The 19,359-nt window shown below is 40.2% G+C and overlaps 1 protein-coding gene across 1 annotated transcript in view; it reads right to left on the bottom strand.

Moving 5' to 3' along the window:
- Positions 1-3,255: 3,255 nt before the first annotated feature.
- The window catches only part of RIOK1 (RIO kinase 1), a 28,712-nt gene continuing 12,608 nt past the window's right edge, over positions 3,256-19,359 (bottom strand). Inside the window, exons 7-17 of the mRNA XM_011962653.1 lie at positions 18,095-18,207; positions 17,913-17,993; positions 16,780-16,866; positions 16,241-16,378; positions 15,776-15,879; positions 15,445-15,551; positions 10,541-10,606; positions 9,531-9,650; positions 8,047-8,100; positions 6,590-6,742; positions 3,256-3,959 (exon numbers count right to left, since the gene is read on the bottom strand). Of these exons, the coding sequence (XP_011818043.1) occupies positions 3,849-3,959; positions 6,590-6,742; positions 8,047-8,100; positions 9,531-9,650; positions 10,541-10,606; positions 15,445-15,551; positions 15,776-15,879; positions 16,241-16,378; positions 16,780-16,866; positions 17,913-17,993; positions 18,095-18,207 (1,134 nt within the window). The 3' untranslated portion in view covers positions 3,256-3,848. The remainder of the gene's footprint in view (positions 3,960-6,589; positions 6,743-8,046; positions 8,101-9,530; positions 9,651-10,540; positions 10,607-15,444; positions 15,552-15,775; positions 15,880-16,240; positions 16,379-16,779; positions 16,867-17,912; positions 17,994-18,094; positions 18,208-19,359) is intronic.

The raw sequence follows: 19,359 nt of genomic DNA, 5'->3' as shown, positions 1-19,359 counted from the left end.
CTTATCATTCTGAAAGGAAAAAAAAAAAAAAAAAGAAAGAAAGCAAAAAGGATTTTGTGGCAGTGAGGCTACTCTAGCTGTAAGGGCCACCTCCTCACGACCATGACCAGCCAGTAACCAAAGCAGGACGTGCAGTCAACACAGAAAAAGAAAGCAAGCTGAAAACCAAAGTCAAGAATTCCACAAATGCAGTCAATATTCTCCAAATTCAGAGGCTTCTACACCACCATCAACTGGTACTAAGGTCTCTGGAAGGCATAGATGCAAGACAGTAATTCTTTCCTTACAAAACTGGCTTTAATGATTTCACACCAATATTATGGTTTCCCCTGAAACACTTAAAAGCCTTCATGTCCAAGGCAACACAAACCCAAAGGGTATGAAAGTCAAACACTCCAACCAAAATGCAGGGAATGTGACACCATAATCCCATGTAGGAGACAAAATGTGGAGAGTTCTTGGTTTTGATCCCTGTACCTGAATCTTCATGGGAAACTATACTTAAGGAGAATGTGCTCACGCTGCCAATTCTTTTAGCTCTTCCATCAAAAAAATAAACCTCAGAAATCAAAGTAAAGCTCTGAACATTCAAGGTCTTTATTTACGATGTGTATAGACCACTAGAAATTAGAGAGCTTATCAAGTTTTTGAAAATGAAAAGGATTTTTTAGAGATAGCATTCACAGCCTGACATTTGAGATGTCCTAAAATTTCACTTTTACCTGCATCTGGAAGAACTTTTATTTAATCTCTTCCTTTTCTGAGCCAAAAGGTTAATGAAATCAGTCACAAAACAGGATGGGCCCACAGCCAAGAAACAAGCTGCTGGCACAGAATTAAACAGAATACTGATGAAAAGGAAAGATCTCAAACAATTCTTAGTACCAAGCTATAAAGTTTTTCAACATCTTGGATCTGTCTTCATCAAGTTAGCGATAAAGCTGAAGAAAACCTGATATTTGCCAAGAACCATGGATACATACTTGATCAGACAGACCTGGGCAAAGATCTGCCACCATTCTCATTTCTCCACTAAAAGACCACATTCAAATGGTGGTGCTGGCCTGGAGTGGGGGTTCACGCCTATAATCCCAGCATTTTGGGAGACGAGGTGGGTGGATCACCTAAAGTAAGGAGTTTGAGATCGGCCTGGCCAACATGGTGAAACCCTGTCTCTACTAAAAATACAAAAATTAGCCAGGTGTGGTGGTGGGCACCTGTAATCCCAGCTACTCGGGAGGCTGAGGCAGGAGAATCACTTGAACCTGGGAGGTGAAAGTTGCAGTGAGGCGAGATCCCGCCACTGTGCTCCAGCCTGGGTGACAGAGCGAGACTCCATCTCAAAAAAAAAAAAAAAAGAAATGGTGGTACTTTCCGGCTGAGAAACATTCTATTCCTAAACAGGTTTATCAAAGGAAGAATGAGTGACAGCAGCATAGGAAAGAGCTGTAATTTTGTGCTTCAAAGAAGTTTAGATTTCTCATAGTAAACTTTTAGAAACATCTGCATTATTTTGATGAATGAGAATAATCAACAAAACATGAAATCAGATCTATCTACAACCAACAAAATACTGTCCCCAGCTTTGGGCCAAGAGACCCAAACTCCACCTTTCCAAAGAGAAGGTAACTGTACAACCAAGAATCCATTAACCTAAACCCTGCCAAACAATCAGAACTCAATTGTTGTCAAAGTCAGCAAGCAGCCCTGCTAGTTGTTTGCCTAAGATTAGGCTCCTTCTAAGCCTTCTGATGAGGACAGTAATTTCAGACAAGGTTGGCAAGATTACAATGAGTGGCTATTTAAACCAGCCACAGCCTTAGGACCCAGAATCCAAACAAGGATATAGCCGTATCAGCAAGAGGGGTATCAAAAAAGCTTTTCTCAGGTTAGAATCTTCATTACCAACTCTTGATGTTTTACAAATCACTTCCTCCCAGTAGCAATGTAAGAGAATGAACTGCCCCACAATCCTGCTGTCGCTACATCTGGCCAAGTGGCACTGATTCCAAGCTTGGAAACTGCGTGAGATTCAGCAAAAGATAGCGCTGAGGAGCTTGACCTCCTGAGGCAAACATACCATGTCAGAGAGTAAGACCGAAACCAACGCAACAATTGGACGATCCTGAAGATAAACTCCCCAGATGTGTGCAGGATTGATGTCTGCTTTTGCTTTTTCTTTCGTTGAGCTAACTGTAGACTATTTCACAGGGATTATTTCTGTGTTTCATTGAAATTATATTTCACATGTTGAACTTTAAAGTCAAAATAAACACAATAAAGAGCTCAAATGATTTCCCCCAATAACCCAGTCAAATAAGCAAGACTGAACCTCAGTTTCAGTGAAAACTAGGGGTTGGTTTTTGGAAATTATTTCTAAATGTAATGACTACAATAGTCACTTCTAACATAAAATGTACCATTAAAAAATCTGTATTGGTAATTTCTTTTAGTATCTATGTTGCAATGTAAGATTTTATTTTATCTCACCCTCCTACCCTCCCCAAACCTGCTCCTACCCACAGTCTTTCCCATCACAGTAAGTGACAACTCCAGTCATCTCACTTGCTGCTCAGGTCAGAATCCCTGAAGTCACCCTTCACTCCTCGCAATCTCATCTCTTCCCTTAGAATGTGAAACCGCTTCTCTCACGTCAGCCACCATCCTATACCAAGCCATCAGCGTCTCTTGCTTGGGTTTACTTCAGTCAACATACCCACTGGTCTCCTACGCTTGCTTCCTGGTCGATTCTCCATGGAGGCCAGAGTAATCCTTTTAAAACAGAAGTCAGATCATATCACTCCCCTGCCAAAACCCTCCCACAGCCGTACACTATCTCATTGCATCGACTACTTCCTCCCTAGATGATGATGTTCAGCTGTTTCTGGAAGATGTCACGTACGCTCCTGCCCCAGGGCTTTGCAACTGCTGGTTGCTCTGCCTGGCACGTTCTTCCTTCCTGTTATGCACACGATTCACCTTCTTCAAGTATTTGCTCAAATATCAGCCCTCAGTAAGGCCTTTCCAGGAACCCTATTTTAAACTGCAAACTCCTGCATCTATAGGCGCCCTCTCATCTCTGCATTATTTCTCTCCACAGAATTTATCATCTGCTGATACACCACTTTTTACTTATTTTGGTTAATGTCTTACCTTCCTATCAAAATGTAAACTACTCAAAGGTAGTAATTTTTGCCTAGTTTGTTTTCTGCTGTATCCCCAGCAACTAAAATACTCAAATTTTTGATGAATGAATGAATATGCCAAATACTTGATGAACTGAAAGGTCCTAGCTCCAAAAAGAACACTAAAGATGAAGTGTAAGAGCATTACAAATGATCACCAATACACACAAGGGCAGAGTTGCAGTGAGTGATTAAATCAACAGCCAGCTGAATTGTGAGTGAAATTCCCTTTACATAAACATGGCCTTATAATCAGATGACCTCAGATGGGTCTCTGGTGTGTACAAAGAAAGCAAACCCAATTTTCCCATGAGTGCCTCTGGACACTCATGTAAGAGTTATAGATATTGACTACATTTAAATATTTATCATGCTTCCAAAAACATATTTGTAAGAGAAAAACATATAAAAATAAAAATGTACAAAGTTCTTTATTAAAATAATAGCTTAAGTAAATCCTCTGTCAACACCAGAGTCAGTGACTGGATCTAGACTCTAGAGCTTAGAGCTTTTTACATAATTACATGAAAACACTGAATCCGTCTTCACAGACAGACATGATGACAATTTGGTTAAAATCAGTAAGCCATCTTCCAGACGCAGCTTAGAGTTCAGGCGAGAAAAGTAACTGACGACAATGACTGTACATAAATGGTTCTCGTTCTATTTGCCTTTTTTTGTCTTGGCTGTCTTCTCCTTTCTTTTTTTCACATGTTTAGGAATTTTGTTTTTTCTTTTCTCTCTCTGGGCTTCCTTGACCATCTTTTTTCTTTCCTATAAAAAGCAAACAAAAAAGCCAAATTTCATTCATTTGGAGTATGCATTTTTTTGTTTTTTAGACAGGGTCTTGCTCTGTCGCCCAGGCTGGAGTGCAATGGTATGATCACGGTTCACTTCAGCCTTCACCTCCTGGGCTCAAGCAATCCTCCCACCTCAGCCTCCTGGGTAGCTGGGACAACAGGCGCACACCACCACACCTGGCTAGGTTTTTTTGGGTATTTTTTGGTAGAGATGGGGCTTCACCAGATTGCTCAGGCTGGTCTTGAACTCCTGGGCTCAAGTGATCCATCCACGTCAATCTCCAAAAATGCTGAGATTACAGGCATGAACCACTGCACCCACCTGCAGTATTCTTCTTATTATTATAACTAAATGAAATATACACACAGAAGAATAAAAGTGAGTGTAATGTAAAACAAAGAAAAGAAAATGATTATGGGTTGGTGGAGAACTTGGGGTGAAAATTGTCTTTGAGCTTGTTCTTTTTAGAGACAGGGACTCACTCTGTCACCCAGGCAGGAGGGCAGTAGCAGGATCATTGTGCACTGCAGCCTCAAGCTCCTGGGCTCAAGCAATCCTCTTGCCTCAACCTCCCTAGTAGCTGAGACTACAGGCATGAGCCACCATAACTGGCCTTGAGATTCCTTAATAGAAATGTGAAGACAGCCAAACAGAAATATCCCTAAGAATGTTATTAAATGTTTGCAAATACTTTTCTTTACAAGTTCCATATTCTAACAGAAACAGACATTGGAAAGAGACAAAATATGTGTTTCTAGTAGACACACGAGAAAATATGCTAGCAGCTGAGTGTGTCCCTCAGAAGTCTTGGGACCCACATTGTATACGGTTTAAAGGATTAGACTAAGATGGAATAATAACAATCACATAGCATTCAGTCAGCAGTGTCTCTTATGTCTATGGCTAGGAATTAAAGAAATACAAGAGTCCCTTCTTATCCATGGGGGATATATGTTCCAAGACCCCCAGTGGATGCTTAAAACAGTGGATAGTGCCAAACCCTATACATACTATGTTTCTTCCTATATATACATATCTATGATGAGGTTTAATTTGTAAATTAGGCACAGTAAGAGATAATAACTAATAATAGAATAGTAACAATATACTATAATAAAAGTTATTTGAATGTGGTCTTTCTCACTCTCAAAATAATCCCACAGTATCATACTCATATGACAGTAGCTTATTCATTGGCAGATGCAGCCTCTCTGGTAATTTTTCTGTTTAGTCCAAACCTATTCCTGAATCTGTTTATTCCTTACAGTAAATGGCCTGGTGTCACTCATTTCAGGGGAACTCTTGCTGAAACCTTTGAAACCTTCATATAGGCTCAATGCTTTCTGGTGCAACATGGTGCCGTCAACTGGAAGATGTTTTCGTTTACATCTTTCACCCAGGAATTTAATGCCTTTTCCATCTTAACTAAGCACTTATCACATACTATGGCCCTAACTTTTGCAGTTTGGGGTGAGACAGCAAAACCAGCACAAACATCTTTTTCCTTCTCCACAATGTCACGGATAAAAGATTCTCATCATAGATCTCAGCAACTTCAGCATATGATTCTTTTCCTTTTCTTATTTATTTTTTTGAGACAGAATCTCACTCTGTCACCCAGGCTGGTGTGCAGTGGCATGATCAGCTCACTAGAACCTCAAACTTCTGGGCTCAAGGGATCCTCTTGCCTTAGCCTCCCAAGTATCTGGGACCACAGGTGCTCATCACCAATGTTTCAACAGACAGGGTATCACTCTGTTGCCCAGATTGGTCTGGAGTGATTTGCCCTCCTTGGCCTCCAAAAGTGCTAGGATTCCAGGCATGAGTTCCTTGCTAAGTCAAGAATGGTCACCTTTCCACTTAAAGGAAGAACTTTATAGCTTCTCTGAAGCACACCTGAAATTCCAACATCACTACTCTTGTAATTTATGGACATTATTAAGCAAAGTAAGGGTTACTTGCACACAAGCACCACAACATCACAGCAGCTGAACTGATAGCCAAGAAGGCTACTAAGTGACTAATGGGTGGGGAGTGTCGACAGTGTGAAGACGCTGGACCATGTGGTGATTCACATCCCAGGCAGGATGGAGGAGGACAGCATGGATTTCATCACACTACTTAGGACAGTGAGCAATTCAAAACTTATAAATTGTTTATTTCTGGAATTTTCCATTTAATATTTGCAAACCAAGGCCGACTGCTGGGAACTGAAACAGTAGAAAGTGAAAGCATGGAAACGGGGACTATTATACAGTCTTTCAGATTCCAGAAACATCAAGCTGGGCTATAAGTCCCCCTGAAATGGCTCTTCAATATTTACCCTGAGTCAACTCTAACATCACTTGTACTTCATACGAAATGTACTGAATTTAGTGCGTGCTCTCTCTAGGCAATGCCCAAGGTGCTCTGATGAGCAGTCCGATCTTGAGATAATGTTACCACCAAAAGTCAAGTTCACACTTAGGTATTAAAACTGTAATTAGAGGTACTTATCAATAATGTTTTCAGCCATCACAATCTAGCCAGATCCTTGAGCAAAGAGAAACAAGAGCGGCTGTGCTCCCACACTAAAGAAAAGGGGAATGTATCTCATTGCTTACTTTTTTATCAACGTCAGGGCCCGTGGTGTGTTTCTTGGGGCGGGCATGGTCTCCCTGCTCTTCAGAGTCTGTGTCAGAGCACTCAGAGCTTCCAATATCTTCTGAATCAGAACAAGTCCTTTCCTCCACTTGATTTTCTAGGAGTGCAGGGACCTTGAAATTATTAAAGAACCATGTTATTCTAAACCATGTAATTCTAAACAACACATAAGCCAAGTTATGTGTTGCTGTTAAATGTGTTAATGCCAGAATTCAGATTTTAGGCTCGCAAATATATGTTAAAAACTAACATCCCGTACTGAAACATTAAAACACCAGAATGAACATCAGGAGGGAAACATGAAAGTAGCCACTCCAAGTCAGGCTCAAGAACATACCCAAATGAAGGAACCAGGGCTTTACTGCGTGACCTAGACCAACGACAAAACTGTTCTGCTTCTTTCAGCTAATCAGGGGCATTTAGTTGGGATTGGGAAAGAGGCGAAATACACATAGAGGTAGAAAATAAAGATTTATACGGATAACTTCACAGCTGTTTTCCTGTGAACCACATTTCTAGCAATAAACTAATCCAATTGAGAGGGAAAACAATATTCAAAGAAGAGAAATTTTCATTCCTTCCTGAACTTTAGCAGTTGTCTAATACAGTACTTCCCAGCAGTTTTTAAGAGTGAGGTTTCCTTTTTATAAGGAAAAAACCAGATCTTTAGAAGTCAATTGTACAAGATTTTCTAGCTTGCTGCAATAAAATCTTCATGCTCTGGAATCCAAAGCATAACTTCCTTATGACACCTGTTATTATAACTCAGAAATGCAAAATACCAGAATTCCCCCAATTCAATTCTTTCCACAGAAAAGACATGATTTTAAGAAAGCAAACTGTGATCCTTTAAGTCTTCAATTAGGAAGATCTGAAGAAATAAAGACTGCTTTTATGACTGCCTAAGTTAGAATTACTTAATCCCTGCCCTTCTAAAATGTAAAACAAAACAAGATTGTTTTAAGAAAAAAGAACATTACAGGAATCCAGCGCAGCAGGATTGCTGAACTCATGAGATTGTTCTTTAACAAGTAACATCCTGGTAGGAGACCACATTCCACAGTTTTCCTAAGCTGGCTGTAAAAACCATCAAGAAGCACAATGACTATCATTAATAACTCCACAAATGACGACTAGAATACAAAAGGATAAATACCTCACCTGCAATCACAGAGCAATTCAGAGACAGAAAGAAAAACCATTTCCAAATTTCAGTGCTATGTTTAGAAAGTACACAAAAACGGCATTTCTGAAGATGTCCACAGACTTTGAAAGCAATTATAAAAATTTAACAATATAAAATAGCATTAATTTAGTTCTAATAATATTAAATAATAAAAACAAATAATATGACTAGAGTTTTACATCCTTTATAAGTGTTTTCACATAAACAAACAGTAACACATGTTCTTCATACCTTCTGAACTCCTGACAAATCTTTCTTCAATCCAGTGACAGTTTGGTATAGAATCTTATAACCAAAAGGAAAAAAAAATAAGGATCAACATAAAACTGGACAATGAAATATGCATATTGTACTATTAAGAACACTGTGGGTTAAATAACATCTCCTATGATTATAAAAAGGTATCTAAAATTAATCTTACTGTAACACAGAAAGTTTATAATATTATTTCTGTCTACCAGATCTACTGGCCAAATCCAACCAGCCACCTGATAGTTGTTCTGTTTTTTTTTTTTTTTTGAGATAGAGTCTTGCTTTGTTGCCCAGGCTGAAGTGCAGTGGCATGATCTTGGCTCACTGCAACCTCTGCCACCCAGGGTTCAGGAGATTCTCCTGTCTCAGTCTCCTGAGCAGCTGGGGTTACAGGCGCCTGCCACGATGCCCAGCTAATTTTTGTATTTTTAGTAGAGATGAGGTTTTACCATGTTGGCCAGGCTGGTCTTGAACTCCTGACTTCAGCTGATCCACCTACATCGGCCTCCCAAAGTGCTGGGATTACAGACACGAGCCTCCATACCCGGTCTTTTTTTTTTTTTGAGACAGTCCTGCTCTATAGCCCAGGCTAAAGTTCAATGGTGCAATCTCAGCTCACTGCAGCCTCGCCTCCCACGTTCAAGTGATTCTCATGCCTCAGCCTCCCTAGTAGCTGGGATTACAGGAGCACGCCACCATGCCTGGCTAATTTTTGTACTTTTAGTAGAGACGGGGTTTCACCATATTGGCCAGGTTGGTCTCGAACTCCTGATCTCAAGTGATCTGCCCACCTTGGCCTCCCAAAGGGCTGGGATTACAGGTGTGAGCCGCCGTGGCCAGCCTACCTGGTAGTTTTTACAGATAAACATTTGCAATCAATTTGAAGATAGCAAACACAAAATTTGAGCCTCAATTAAGCGAAATATTATCTGCCCCACATCGAATAATTCCACTGTTCTTTAGTATACTTGTATTACATAAAAGTGTATTCAATTATTATTAAAGTATTTCTAATTTCACGAATACAAATTGAGGGTGAAGTTTTTTCTCTCTTGTTACATAAGGACCTACATAATCACCTTAATTCTGTTTCTTGGCTTACAAAGCTGAAAATATTTACTATCTGGCCCTTTACCAAAAAGAAATTTTTCCTGAATGATGTATGTTAAAGAAATATATGTTAATGGACCTCATATAATAACCATTAATAGCCTAAACTTCTATCTGAATCTTGTTTCTACAATTATAACTTGTTGGACTCATTCAAATGTGTTACCTCCTCTCATAAATTCCAATGCATTCCCTTTACATTCAATGTGCACACAAGTTAACACAGTTAGTCATCTTGCTAGCTCAGAAGCCAACATCCAAGATTAGGGGAACTTAAAAGGCCCAAATAGGTTTGGGACAGTCTCCTACTACTTTTGAAGAGCTTCTTGCTATACACCAACCAATCTACTTACATTATCTTGTTGGGCATTCACGGCCATGTCCTCTTCCTTCAATTTCATAATCAGGTCCATATCCCTCTCATAATGTTTTACTTCATTTAAGGTTCTAGGAATATATGCTCGCTTAAACACCTAACAGAGAGGAAAAGCAGAATCAAAACTGTTATTTATATACTTCTCACATTCACACAGCATACTCCTCCATCAGGTTACAGGGGAATCTATATCTTCATTCATCCCCAACACTGATGCTTGGCCAAGCTGTCTGCACACACTGGTGTCCCATCTGCGATGTGCTGTCCCAAAAGTAACACTGCTAATGATAGAACGCTAAATTTTGCATATGACTTATTTTAAGGAGGGGGAAAAAAACAACATTAGAGCTGATTCAAGGTTATCCTTAGAATACCACTTCTCCTTCATTTGTGTTCCAAAAAGCTTTTCTGAGCAGGAGGGAAAGGGGTGGAATTACAGCTGGCAAGCGCTGAGCGGCCGTGCCTTACAAAACACACCCAGCTGCCACCGTGAAAACGGCGGAGAGCTGCCGACAAACACACGGCACCTCACAGTCAACCACGAAGAGTTGTGAGAATTTTTTAAAAAGGCAACTATGGCTCCCTCACAAAAAAACACCCTGACTCATTTTTATCAAAGCATAATATTGCAAATCTACAACATTTCTAGAATCAATACTTAAGTCATTTAAAAACTCACATTTGCAAACTAAAAACAGACTTTTCCTTCTTGACTCCTATATCCTAACAGGCTCTTAAAACTTTTTCTCCATCTAGGACAATGGGCTAACACGGTGCTGAGTGGACCAATACAGTGAAATGGAAACTATCCAACTTGGCTCACTTAAATCATTTACCATAATACATCTCAAGGAAATATTACCATCATTTGAAAAAGCTGCTTATGTATTTAAATCGTTTATGCTCTAGCAACATTAAAAAAGAAAAAAAAAAACACCCTCAAAACCCAAGTGTTTCCAAAGGCTGTGAACAGATAATAAATTCTACCTCTTCATCCACATGATCTTGGCTAGACCTTTCTTCCTTGGTCCTTTGAGATGCTATTTCCATGGCCTTGGAAAGAAAATAAAAATGACTTTCTCTTACATTCAAACTGCAGAAAACATATCCATGTTCCAGTTTTGGTATAAACTTGTTCCAGTCTTTATAAGTATCACCTCCTCACACTTACGAAAGCATTTAGTGAGTTCTAATGTATAAGTTACCTTTCTAGCACAGACCTCACCAAAAAGGCTGCCATCAACCCAAAAGTAACAACAAATCAAACTCTTCTAGTCTGGGGGATCCCTAGCTTCCCCCTTTTCAAAAGTTATGCTACTTTTACTACATTTAAATACTTAGCTTTTGCATTTAGTAATGCTTTAGCATTTACTAAAGGAATACAGAGACCTAAAGAATGAAAGAACCATTCCTTAAATCCTGAGCAGTGGGCGAAGGGAACTGCAAAGGAGGCGGCTGGCTGCAAATCCTGAATAGACGACTCTATCGCTGCTGCAGTATAAACCACCAAAGAAAGCTCTCTGAGCAAACAATGACTGAAACGAGGGTGACAAAGATTCCAAAGGGTTCTTTTGGTTTGTAAAACTGAGTGTCTGTTCTCTTCTCTATACAGAAGAAAGGAAAAAATAGTGGGAGCAGAGTTTTTCTTTTTTTTAAGTTTAGACATGAAAATCAGTGCTGACCTGGGCGCGGTGGCTCATGCCTCTAATCCCAGCACTCTGGGAGGCTGAGGCTGGCGGATCACCTGAGATCAGGAGTTTTTGACTAGCCTGAGCAATATGGTGAAACCCCATCTCTACTAAAAATACAAAAATTAGGTCAGGTACAGTGGCTCACGCCTGTAATCCCAGCACTTTGGGGAAGCTGAGGCGGGCAGACCGTGAGGTCAGGAGTTTGAGACCAGCCTGGCCAACATGGTGAAACCCGTCTCTACTAAAAATAAAAAATTAGCCAGGCATGCTGGCACGCACCTGTAATACCAGTTACTCGGGAGGCTGAGGCAGGAGAATCACTTGAACCCAGGAAGCGGAGGTTGTGGTGAGCCAAGATCGTGCCACTGCACTCCAGCCTGGGTTACAGAGTGAGACTCCATCTCAAAACACACACACACACACACACACACACACACACACACACACACACACGGTGGTGGGCTCCTGTAATCCCAGCTACTGGGGAGGCTGAGGCAGGAGAACTGCTTTAACCCAGGAGATGGAGATTGCAGTAAGCTGAAATGGCACACTGCACTCCAGCCTGGGTGACAGGAGTGAAACTTCGTCAAAAAAAAGAAAAAGAGGCCGGGCACGGCGGCTCACACTTATGATCCCGGCACTTTGGGAGCCCGGCACTTTGTGGATCACCTGAGGTCGGGAGTTCAAGACCAGCCTGACCAACATGGAGAAACCCCATCTCTACAGAAAATACAAAATTAGCTGGGCATGGTGGCGCATGCCTGTAATCCTAGCTACTCAGGAGGCTGAGGCAGGAATATCGCTTGAACCCAGGAGACGGAGGTTGTGGTGAGTGGAGATTGCCCCACTGCACTCCAGCCTGGGCAACAAGAGGGAATCTCCATTTCCAAAAAAGAAAAAAAAGTTGAGGAATAAAAATGACACACTTATTTATTCCATTAAAGATGTGATTGCCTACTATGGGCCAGATATTGGGTACTTGGCAATACACAAAACTCCTGTTTCATAAAAGTTCACAATTGAGGGTGACAGAATTAAGAACTTAGTATAATAAGTGACACAATGTGACTACTTCTATTATAGTTATATGAGACTATAACTATGAAAACAATTTCTGCTGAAATCCCCCTCCAGAGAGCTTTCTAACTGGAGCTTTAAAGTTCACAAGGCAGAGCAAAGTTGAGCAAAGACAGAAACGGGAAGGTATTACAAGGAAATGGAAAAAGAGGAAAAGACAGGATAAAACCTGAAAACCTGGCCAGGCATGGCGACTTACGCCTGTAATCCCAGCACTTTGGGAGGCCGAGGCAGGCGGATCACCTGAGGTCAGGAGTTCGAGACTGGCCATAGCCAACATGGTGAAATCCTGTCTCTACAAAAATACAACAATTAGCTGGGCATGATGGGAGGTGCCTGTAATCCCAGCTACTCAGGAGGCTGAGGTGGGAGAATCACTCGAATCCAGGAGGTGGAGGTTGCAGTGAGCTGAGATTGCGCCCCTGCACTCCAGCCTGGGCAGCAGAATGAGACACTGTCTCAAAAACAAACAAACCTGAAAACCTGTGTAGGGGCATACATGCCATGTGTTCAAAACTGTGATTCAGAGACAAAAATAAAAATAGATAAACTGGATCGCATCAAAATTTAAAACTTCTGTGCATCAAAGTTTGCAATCAACAGAGTGAAAAGACAAGTCAAAGAATGGGAATAAATATTTGCAAATCACGTATCTGACATATCCAGAAAATACAACTACAACTCAACAAAAAAAACCCAAACCCGATTAAAAAAAGACATGGGGCTGGACACTGTGGCTCATGCTTGTAACCCCAGAACTTTGAGAGGCCGAGAGAAGAGAAAGTACTTAAGCCCAGGAGTTTAAGACCAGACTGAACACAGTGAGACCCTGTCCCAGCAAAATGAAAAAGAAAAAGAAAAACTGGCTGGGTGTCACAGTGTGCGCCTATAGTCTCAGCAGGCTGAGGCAGCTGAGGCAGGTGAACTGCTTGAGTCTAGAAGGTTGAGGCTGTAGTGAGCCAGGATTGTACCACTGTACTACAGATTGGGTGACAGAGACCCTGTCTCTTAAAAAAAAAAAAAAAAAAAAAGACATTTCTCCAAAGAAAATATATAAATGGCCAAGAAGCACATGAAAAGATGCTCAACATCACTAGTAATCAGGGAAACACAAACTAAAACCATAACAACATACACCTCACACTCATTAGGGGGTCTCTCATTGTCAAAACAAAACAAGAAACAAAATAATAGGTGTTGGTGAGGATGTGGAGATTAAGTGCTGGTGAGGATGTGGAGCGATTAACAAACACCCTTGAGCACTGCTGATGGTAATGTAAAATGGTGCAGCTGCTATAGTAAACAGTATGGTGAGTTCCTCAGAAACTTGAAAATAGAAATACCATTTGATCCAGCAACTCTACTTCTGGGTGTATATTCAAAAGAACTGAAAGCAGGGTCTTGAAGAGATATTTATACATCCATGTTCATAGCAGCATTATTCAGAATAGCCAGAAGGTATAAGCAACCTGTATGTTCATCCACAGATGAAAGGATAAACAAAATGTAGTATATACATACACTGGACTATTATTCAGCCTTAAAAGAAGAAATCCTAGGCTGGGCATGGTACGCTCATGTCTGTAATCCCAGCACTTTGGGAGGCCAAGGCAGGCAGATCACTAGAGACCGGGAGTTCAAGACCAGCCTGGCCAACATGGTGAAACCCCATTTCTACCAAAAGTACACAAATCAGCTGGGTGTAGTGGCTTGCACCTGTAGTCCCAGCTACTCGGGGAGGCCAAGGTGGCAGAATGGCTTGAACCCGAAGGTGGAGGTTGCAGTGAGCCAAGATCGCGCCACTGCACTCCAGCCTGGGTAACAGAGTGAGACCCTGTCTCAAACAAAAAAAGAAGAAATCCTGTCACATGCTACAACATGGATGAACCTTGAAGACATCATACTAAGTGATATAAGCCAAACGCAAAAAGACAAATACTATATGATTCCATGTATAAGGGGTACCTAGAGTAGGTGGATTCACAAAGACAGAAAGTAGAATGTTGATTGCTGGAGGATGGGAAGTTGTGATTTAATGGGTAGAGTATCCCTCTGGGATGATGCAACAGGTGTGGAGACAGACTGTGGTGACAGTTTGTACAACAATGTGAATGTACTTAATGCCACTGAACCATACATTCAAATGGTTAAAGCAATAAATTTTATATTATGTCTTTTACCGGAATTCTAAAAAATTATATATTCAGAAAGGCCTCTGTGGCCAGGAGTTGTGGCTCACACCTGTAATCCCAGCACTTTGGGAGGCTGAGGCAGGTGGATCACTTGAGGCCAAAATTTCAAAACTAGGCTGGGCAACATGATGAAACCCTGTCTCTACAAAAAATACAAAAATTAGTTGGGTGTGGTGGCAAGTGTCCGTAGTCCTAGGTACTGGGAGGCTGAGCTGGGAGGCTCACTTGACCCTGCGGGGCAGAGGTTGCAGTGAGCCAAGATTGTGCCACCACGCTCCAGCCTGCGTGACAGAGCGGGATGCTGTCTCAAAATAAAGGAAGAAAAGAAAAAAGAAAAAGAAAGAAAGGCCCCTGAGAAACAAGCGAAAAGAATTAATGACCAAAAAACTGACAGTTTTCTTACTAAACTTTCACAAACTTTTGACAGTCTATGTAATCTTGCCAGATAATTAAAGTAAAAAAATCTTGGCTATCAAGTTGACTCAGGAGAGGAAAGGAAAAAAAAAAAAAACCTGGCTTTCCCATTGGCTGTTTTGCTATATTTTTGATTCTTCATCTGTTAAGTAAGAAGGAAAAGGTGTCAGGAAGCTGTCAAAATGAATAAACTACACTATGCAATCTGGGTCCCTCAGAAGTGTCAAGCAAATGCAATTACTGGTTAGCATCCCAAATCCAAAACTCAAAAATCTGAAATACTCCAAAATCCAAAACTTTTTGAGCACCAACACGATGTTCAAATGAAATGCCAAATGGAGCAGTGACAATTTTGGATTTTGATATTTCGGATGCTCAACTAGGGTAAGTACAAGGCAAATATTTCAAAATTGGAAAAAATCCAAAATCTGAAACACTTCTGGTCCCAAGCACTTGAGAGAAGAGATATTGAACCTGTCCTGCTATTTTCTATTCCTCCTTCCCCTCCCTGTCTTACCTTTGAGAGATAAGCATCCATGTTCTCATGTGTAATGGATGGATCTGTGACAAATTCAAAGAGCTCCCGCACAGTCATGACGGCAACACTGTGCTTCAGAAAGAAATCTGTCAGAAGGAAAAACGTTGATAGCTTTCATGAGGAAAAAGGTTAGTATTCCAACTACCTTATAGAGAAACAAGGAGATAAAACTACATACCATCTCCCCGCAAATGGTTTAAGTGTCACTGCACCAAACAATTTAGTGAGAACGTTTTATGCCAACAGCTTAACTGAGTACAAAACCAAAACAGACCAACGAGCTGTTTAGAAAATTCCCGTTTCTACTCACCATTGACGTTGGCGCAATCTTTTCTCAAGAACTCCAAGGCATGTGGGTGGTCGTGCTCGACGGACTGAGAAACGTCAATGATACACACGCCTCCACCGTGGTACCTACGGCCAGAGACACAGAAGCTGTGGGATGGTACTACTGTACTGTTTTTTGTTCAAAATAAATTCTACTCTTAAGAGCAAGGGAAGTAATTCACAAAGTGACCAAGGTAGACAAGATGAGGCCATCCCGACTAACAGACGGAAACTGGGAGAATTTCCAAAGTCCATTCACTGTTAATGATCCAAGCGGTCAATTCTGTGACTAAGGTCACTGAAAAAAGGAATCCTATCTTATGCCATTTGGAAGCCAACAATAAAACTTCAGATGTGACTTCTTGGAGTGGGATTTTATTTATCATTTATCATTTTAAAGGACACAAAACAACTTACAGGCAGTTCTTAAGAGACAAAATACACTCACAGCATGTTAAATTCACTGAGATCTGCATGGACGAGTCTGGCATCCTGATACATTCTTCTCATGTATTGAATGACCTGCAGGTACAACTCCCGAGCCTTGGATTCTGATAACTGGACATTTTTCAAGAGTGGTGCAGGCCTGGAATGAAAAGAAAATGAACTAAGATAAAATGACCAAGAACAAGTTTTCTTGCTTCTTACTATACTGTTACATGCCTTTCTCTTCTACAACTCATCATGTGAGCTGTATGTGGGACAATCTGTCTCACTGCAGATAAACCAAGAAGGTACCAGCAAATACATGCTTTCCCAACACACTGTGTAAGACCACCCTCCAACACAGGGCTAACTTGCTCCTCATTCTGAAGCATTTTCAGACTGGAAAAGGTAGAATACATTGATAACACGTATTCACTAATATAGTGGGAAAGATTCATAAAAGAAGTTATTCAACTGGGAAATATTCACGTAGTGGATAAACTCAAAGAACTTAAAAATACAGTTCTCAGAATGCAATTATTAGGGCTTCCACATACTTACACGTCATCTTTACCGATGAAACTCATGACAAGAACATGACTTCTTAGCATTATTGGTTCTGGACATGGTATCTCTGCTGTGTTCAGCCTGTGACATTATAACAAATAAAAGGACAGCTGAAAAGTTGAAAAGGCATCTAAATAAATTACAACTGCAGGTCACAAAATTAATATTGCTGTTAAGAAATAGCACCAAGGCCTCTCAACTGTATTATAATATTTCACAAACTCTAAGATAATTTTAAGTGGCACCATTATGTACCACCGAGAATGACCAAACACTAGCAATTCGACTATTACATCCCATAACCTATAATAACCAAAGCAATTCCAGAGATGTTAACCTGAAAAAAAATGTGCATTTTACAATGGAGGAAATAAAGGAGATATGTCCACAAGTATCTTTTGAGTTGATTAGCCTGAAATATGCTTAATAAAAATAGTTGGACTCACACCTAATAGCTTGTTGAACACAAAAGACTTTCAAAACGAGTAGTACTTACTCAGTACTACACTATCCAATGTGTCACCTGTGTACAGCATATAAAAAGTTATAAGACATTTTTAAAAACTCCATAATTTTCAGAAAACTTGATCTCAACTAGATGAGGCCTTTACCTGATAAAAAGGTGTTAGTGCAAACAAAGAATATATGAAAGTGTCCAAAACTGGACTGAAATAAGAAAAGGAAGCCACGATAAACAAAGAGTTCACGACCTAACAAGATTAGCCCAAAACTGCAATACCTATGAAACATGACAGAGCATTATAACCACCTGATTGTGTCACTTTCCTGCTACAATCCTTTAACAGTTCCTTATTGTCCTCAGTATAAATTCCAAATGTTTTCAGTGGCTTACGAGGCCTTCCAAATGACCTAGCTTTGTGGAATAAATATGAATTGTGGCAGTATTCTTCTGTAATGGATTCTCAGAATAGAAAACAACAGAATAGGAAACAATCTCTATTTGTCCAGAAATGTGTTTCTTCTGCTTACTTCAGCAGATGGAATAGAAATGAAGGCCCTAACAAGTCCCTGCATTTAGGCAGAACCACACTGGGATCTCCCGGGAGGAAGGGCTGACGTTCAGGTGCAGGGCACAGGACAGACATAGACACATCCCAGACAGTCACCTGATTAAGTTCCTCATTTCTTTTTCTGCCCAAGTTTTCACCATTTTCCTAGGGTTTCCTTTACAATAGCCATGACGAAATCTTGAATAAGAAAAATATTTATTATTTCAATTATTCCATTATTGTTTTAATGTTTTAGGAAACAGAAATTAAACCAACTGGAGGGAAAAATCTGAACTTACCTGAATTCCCCACTTACATATTTATCCCGATCTTTGAACACCAAAATAGAAGTTTTATAAATTTTGATTGCTCTGCTCTCTCCATTTGCTGTGCTAGCATGGTATACATTAGCCTATTTTAAGTCAAAAACAAAGAAAATGAAGTTTATGTTAAATAACTACTTTTTCAATATATTTGATTCTAACCTCAAAAGTCAAGTGAACTGAAATAACATGCATAAGGAATACCACTGTCTTCTGAAGATGTGAATTAAAATATAAAACATTACATCAAAAGGACAGTAAATATAGCTCCAATATACAAATACAGTCATGTGCCACGTAACATTTTAGTCACTGACAGGTGACAGACTGCATATATGAGATGATCCCGTAAGATTATAACAGGTATTTTTATTGTACTTTTTATATGTCTAGATATTTACCATTGTGCTACAATTACTACAGTATTCAGTACAGAAACCTGTTATACAGGTTGGGAACTACCATATAGCCTGAGAGTGCAACAGGCTATACTGTCTAGGTTTGTGTAAGTACACTCTATAACGTTCTTCACATAATGACAAATTTGCCTAATGATGGATTTCTCAGAAAGAATTCCCTTCATTAAGCAATGCAAGACTGTACAGTAAAACCCAATTTAAATATAGGTGAGATGTGGTTTCAAACTTTTTTATATCTCAAGTATATGCAAAATAATTAAAGACTTTTTAAAATCATACTTTAAGTTCTAGGGTACATGTGCACAACGCGCAGGTTTGTTACATATGTATCCATGTGCCATGTTGGTGTGCTGCACCCATTAACTCGTCATTTACATTAGGTATATCTCCTAATGCTATCACTTCCCCCTCCCCCACGACAGGCCCCAGTGTGTGATGTTCCCCTTCCTGTGTCCAAGTGTTCTCATTGTTTAATTCCCATCTATGAGTGAGAACATGCGGTGTTTGGTTTTCTGTCCTTGCGATAGTCTGCTGAGAATGATGGCTTCCGGCTTCATCCATGTCCCTACAAAGGACGTGAACTCATCCTTTTTTATGGCTGCATAGTATTTCATGGTGTATTATGTGCCACATCTTCTTAATCCAGTCTATCACTGATGGACATTTGGGTTGGTTCCAAGTCTTTGCTATTGTGAATAGTGCCACAATAAACATACAGGGGCATGTATCTTTATAGCAGCATGATTTATAATCCTTTGGGTATATACCCAGTAATGGGATGGCTGGGTCAAATGGTATTTCTAGTTCTAGATCCTTGAGGAA

The sequence above is a fragment of the Colobus angolensis genome, unplaced genomic scaffold, assembly GCF_000951035.1.
Source record: "Colobus angolensis palliatus isolate OR3802 unplaced genomic scaffold, Cang.pa_1.0 Scaffold6, whole genome shotgun sequence".
Classification (NCBI taxonomy): Eukaryota; Metazoa; Chordata; class Mammalia; order Primates; family Cercopithecidae; genus Colobus; species Colobus angolensis.
This window is presented reverse-complemented; position numbering and strand designations above follow the sequence as displayed.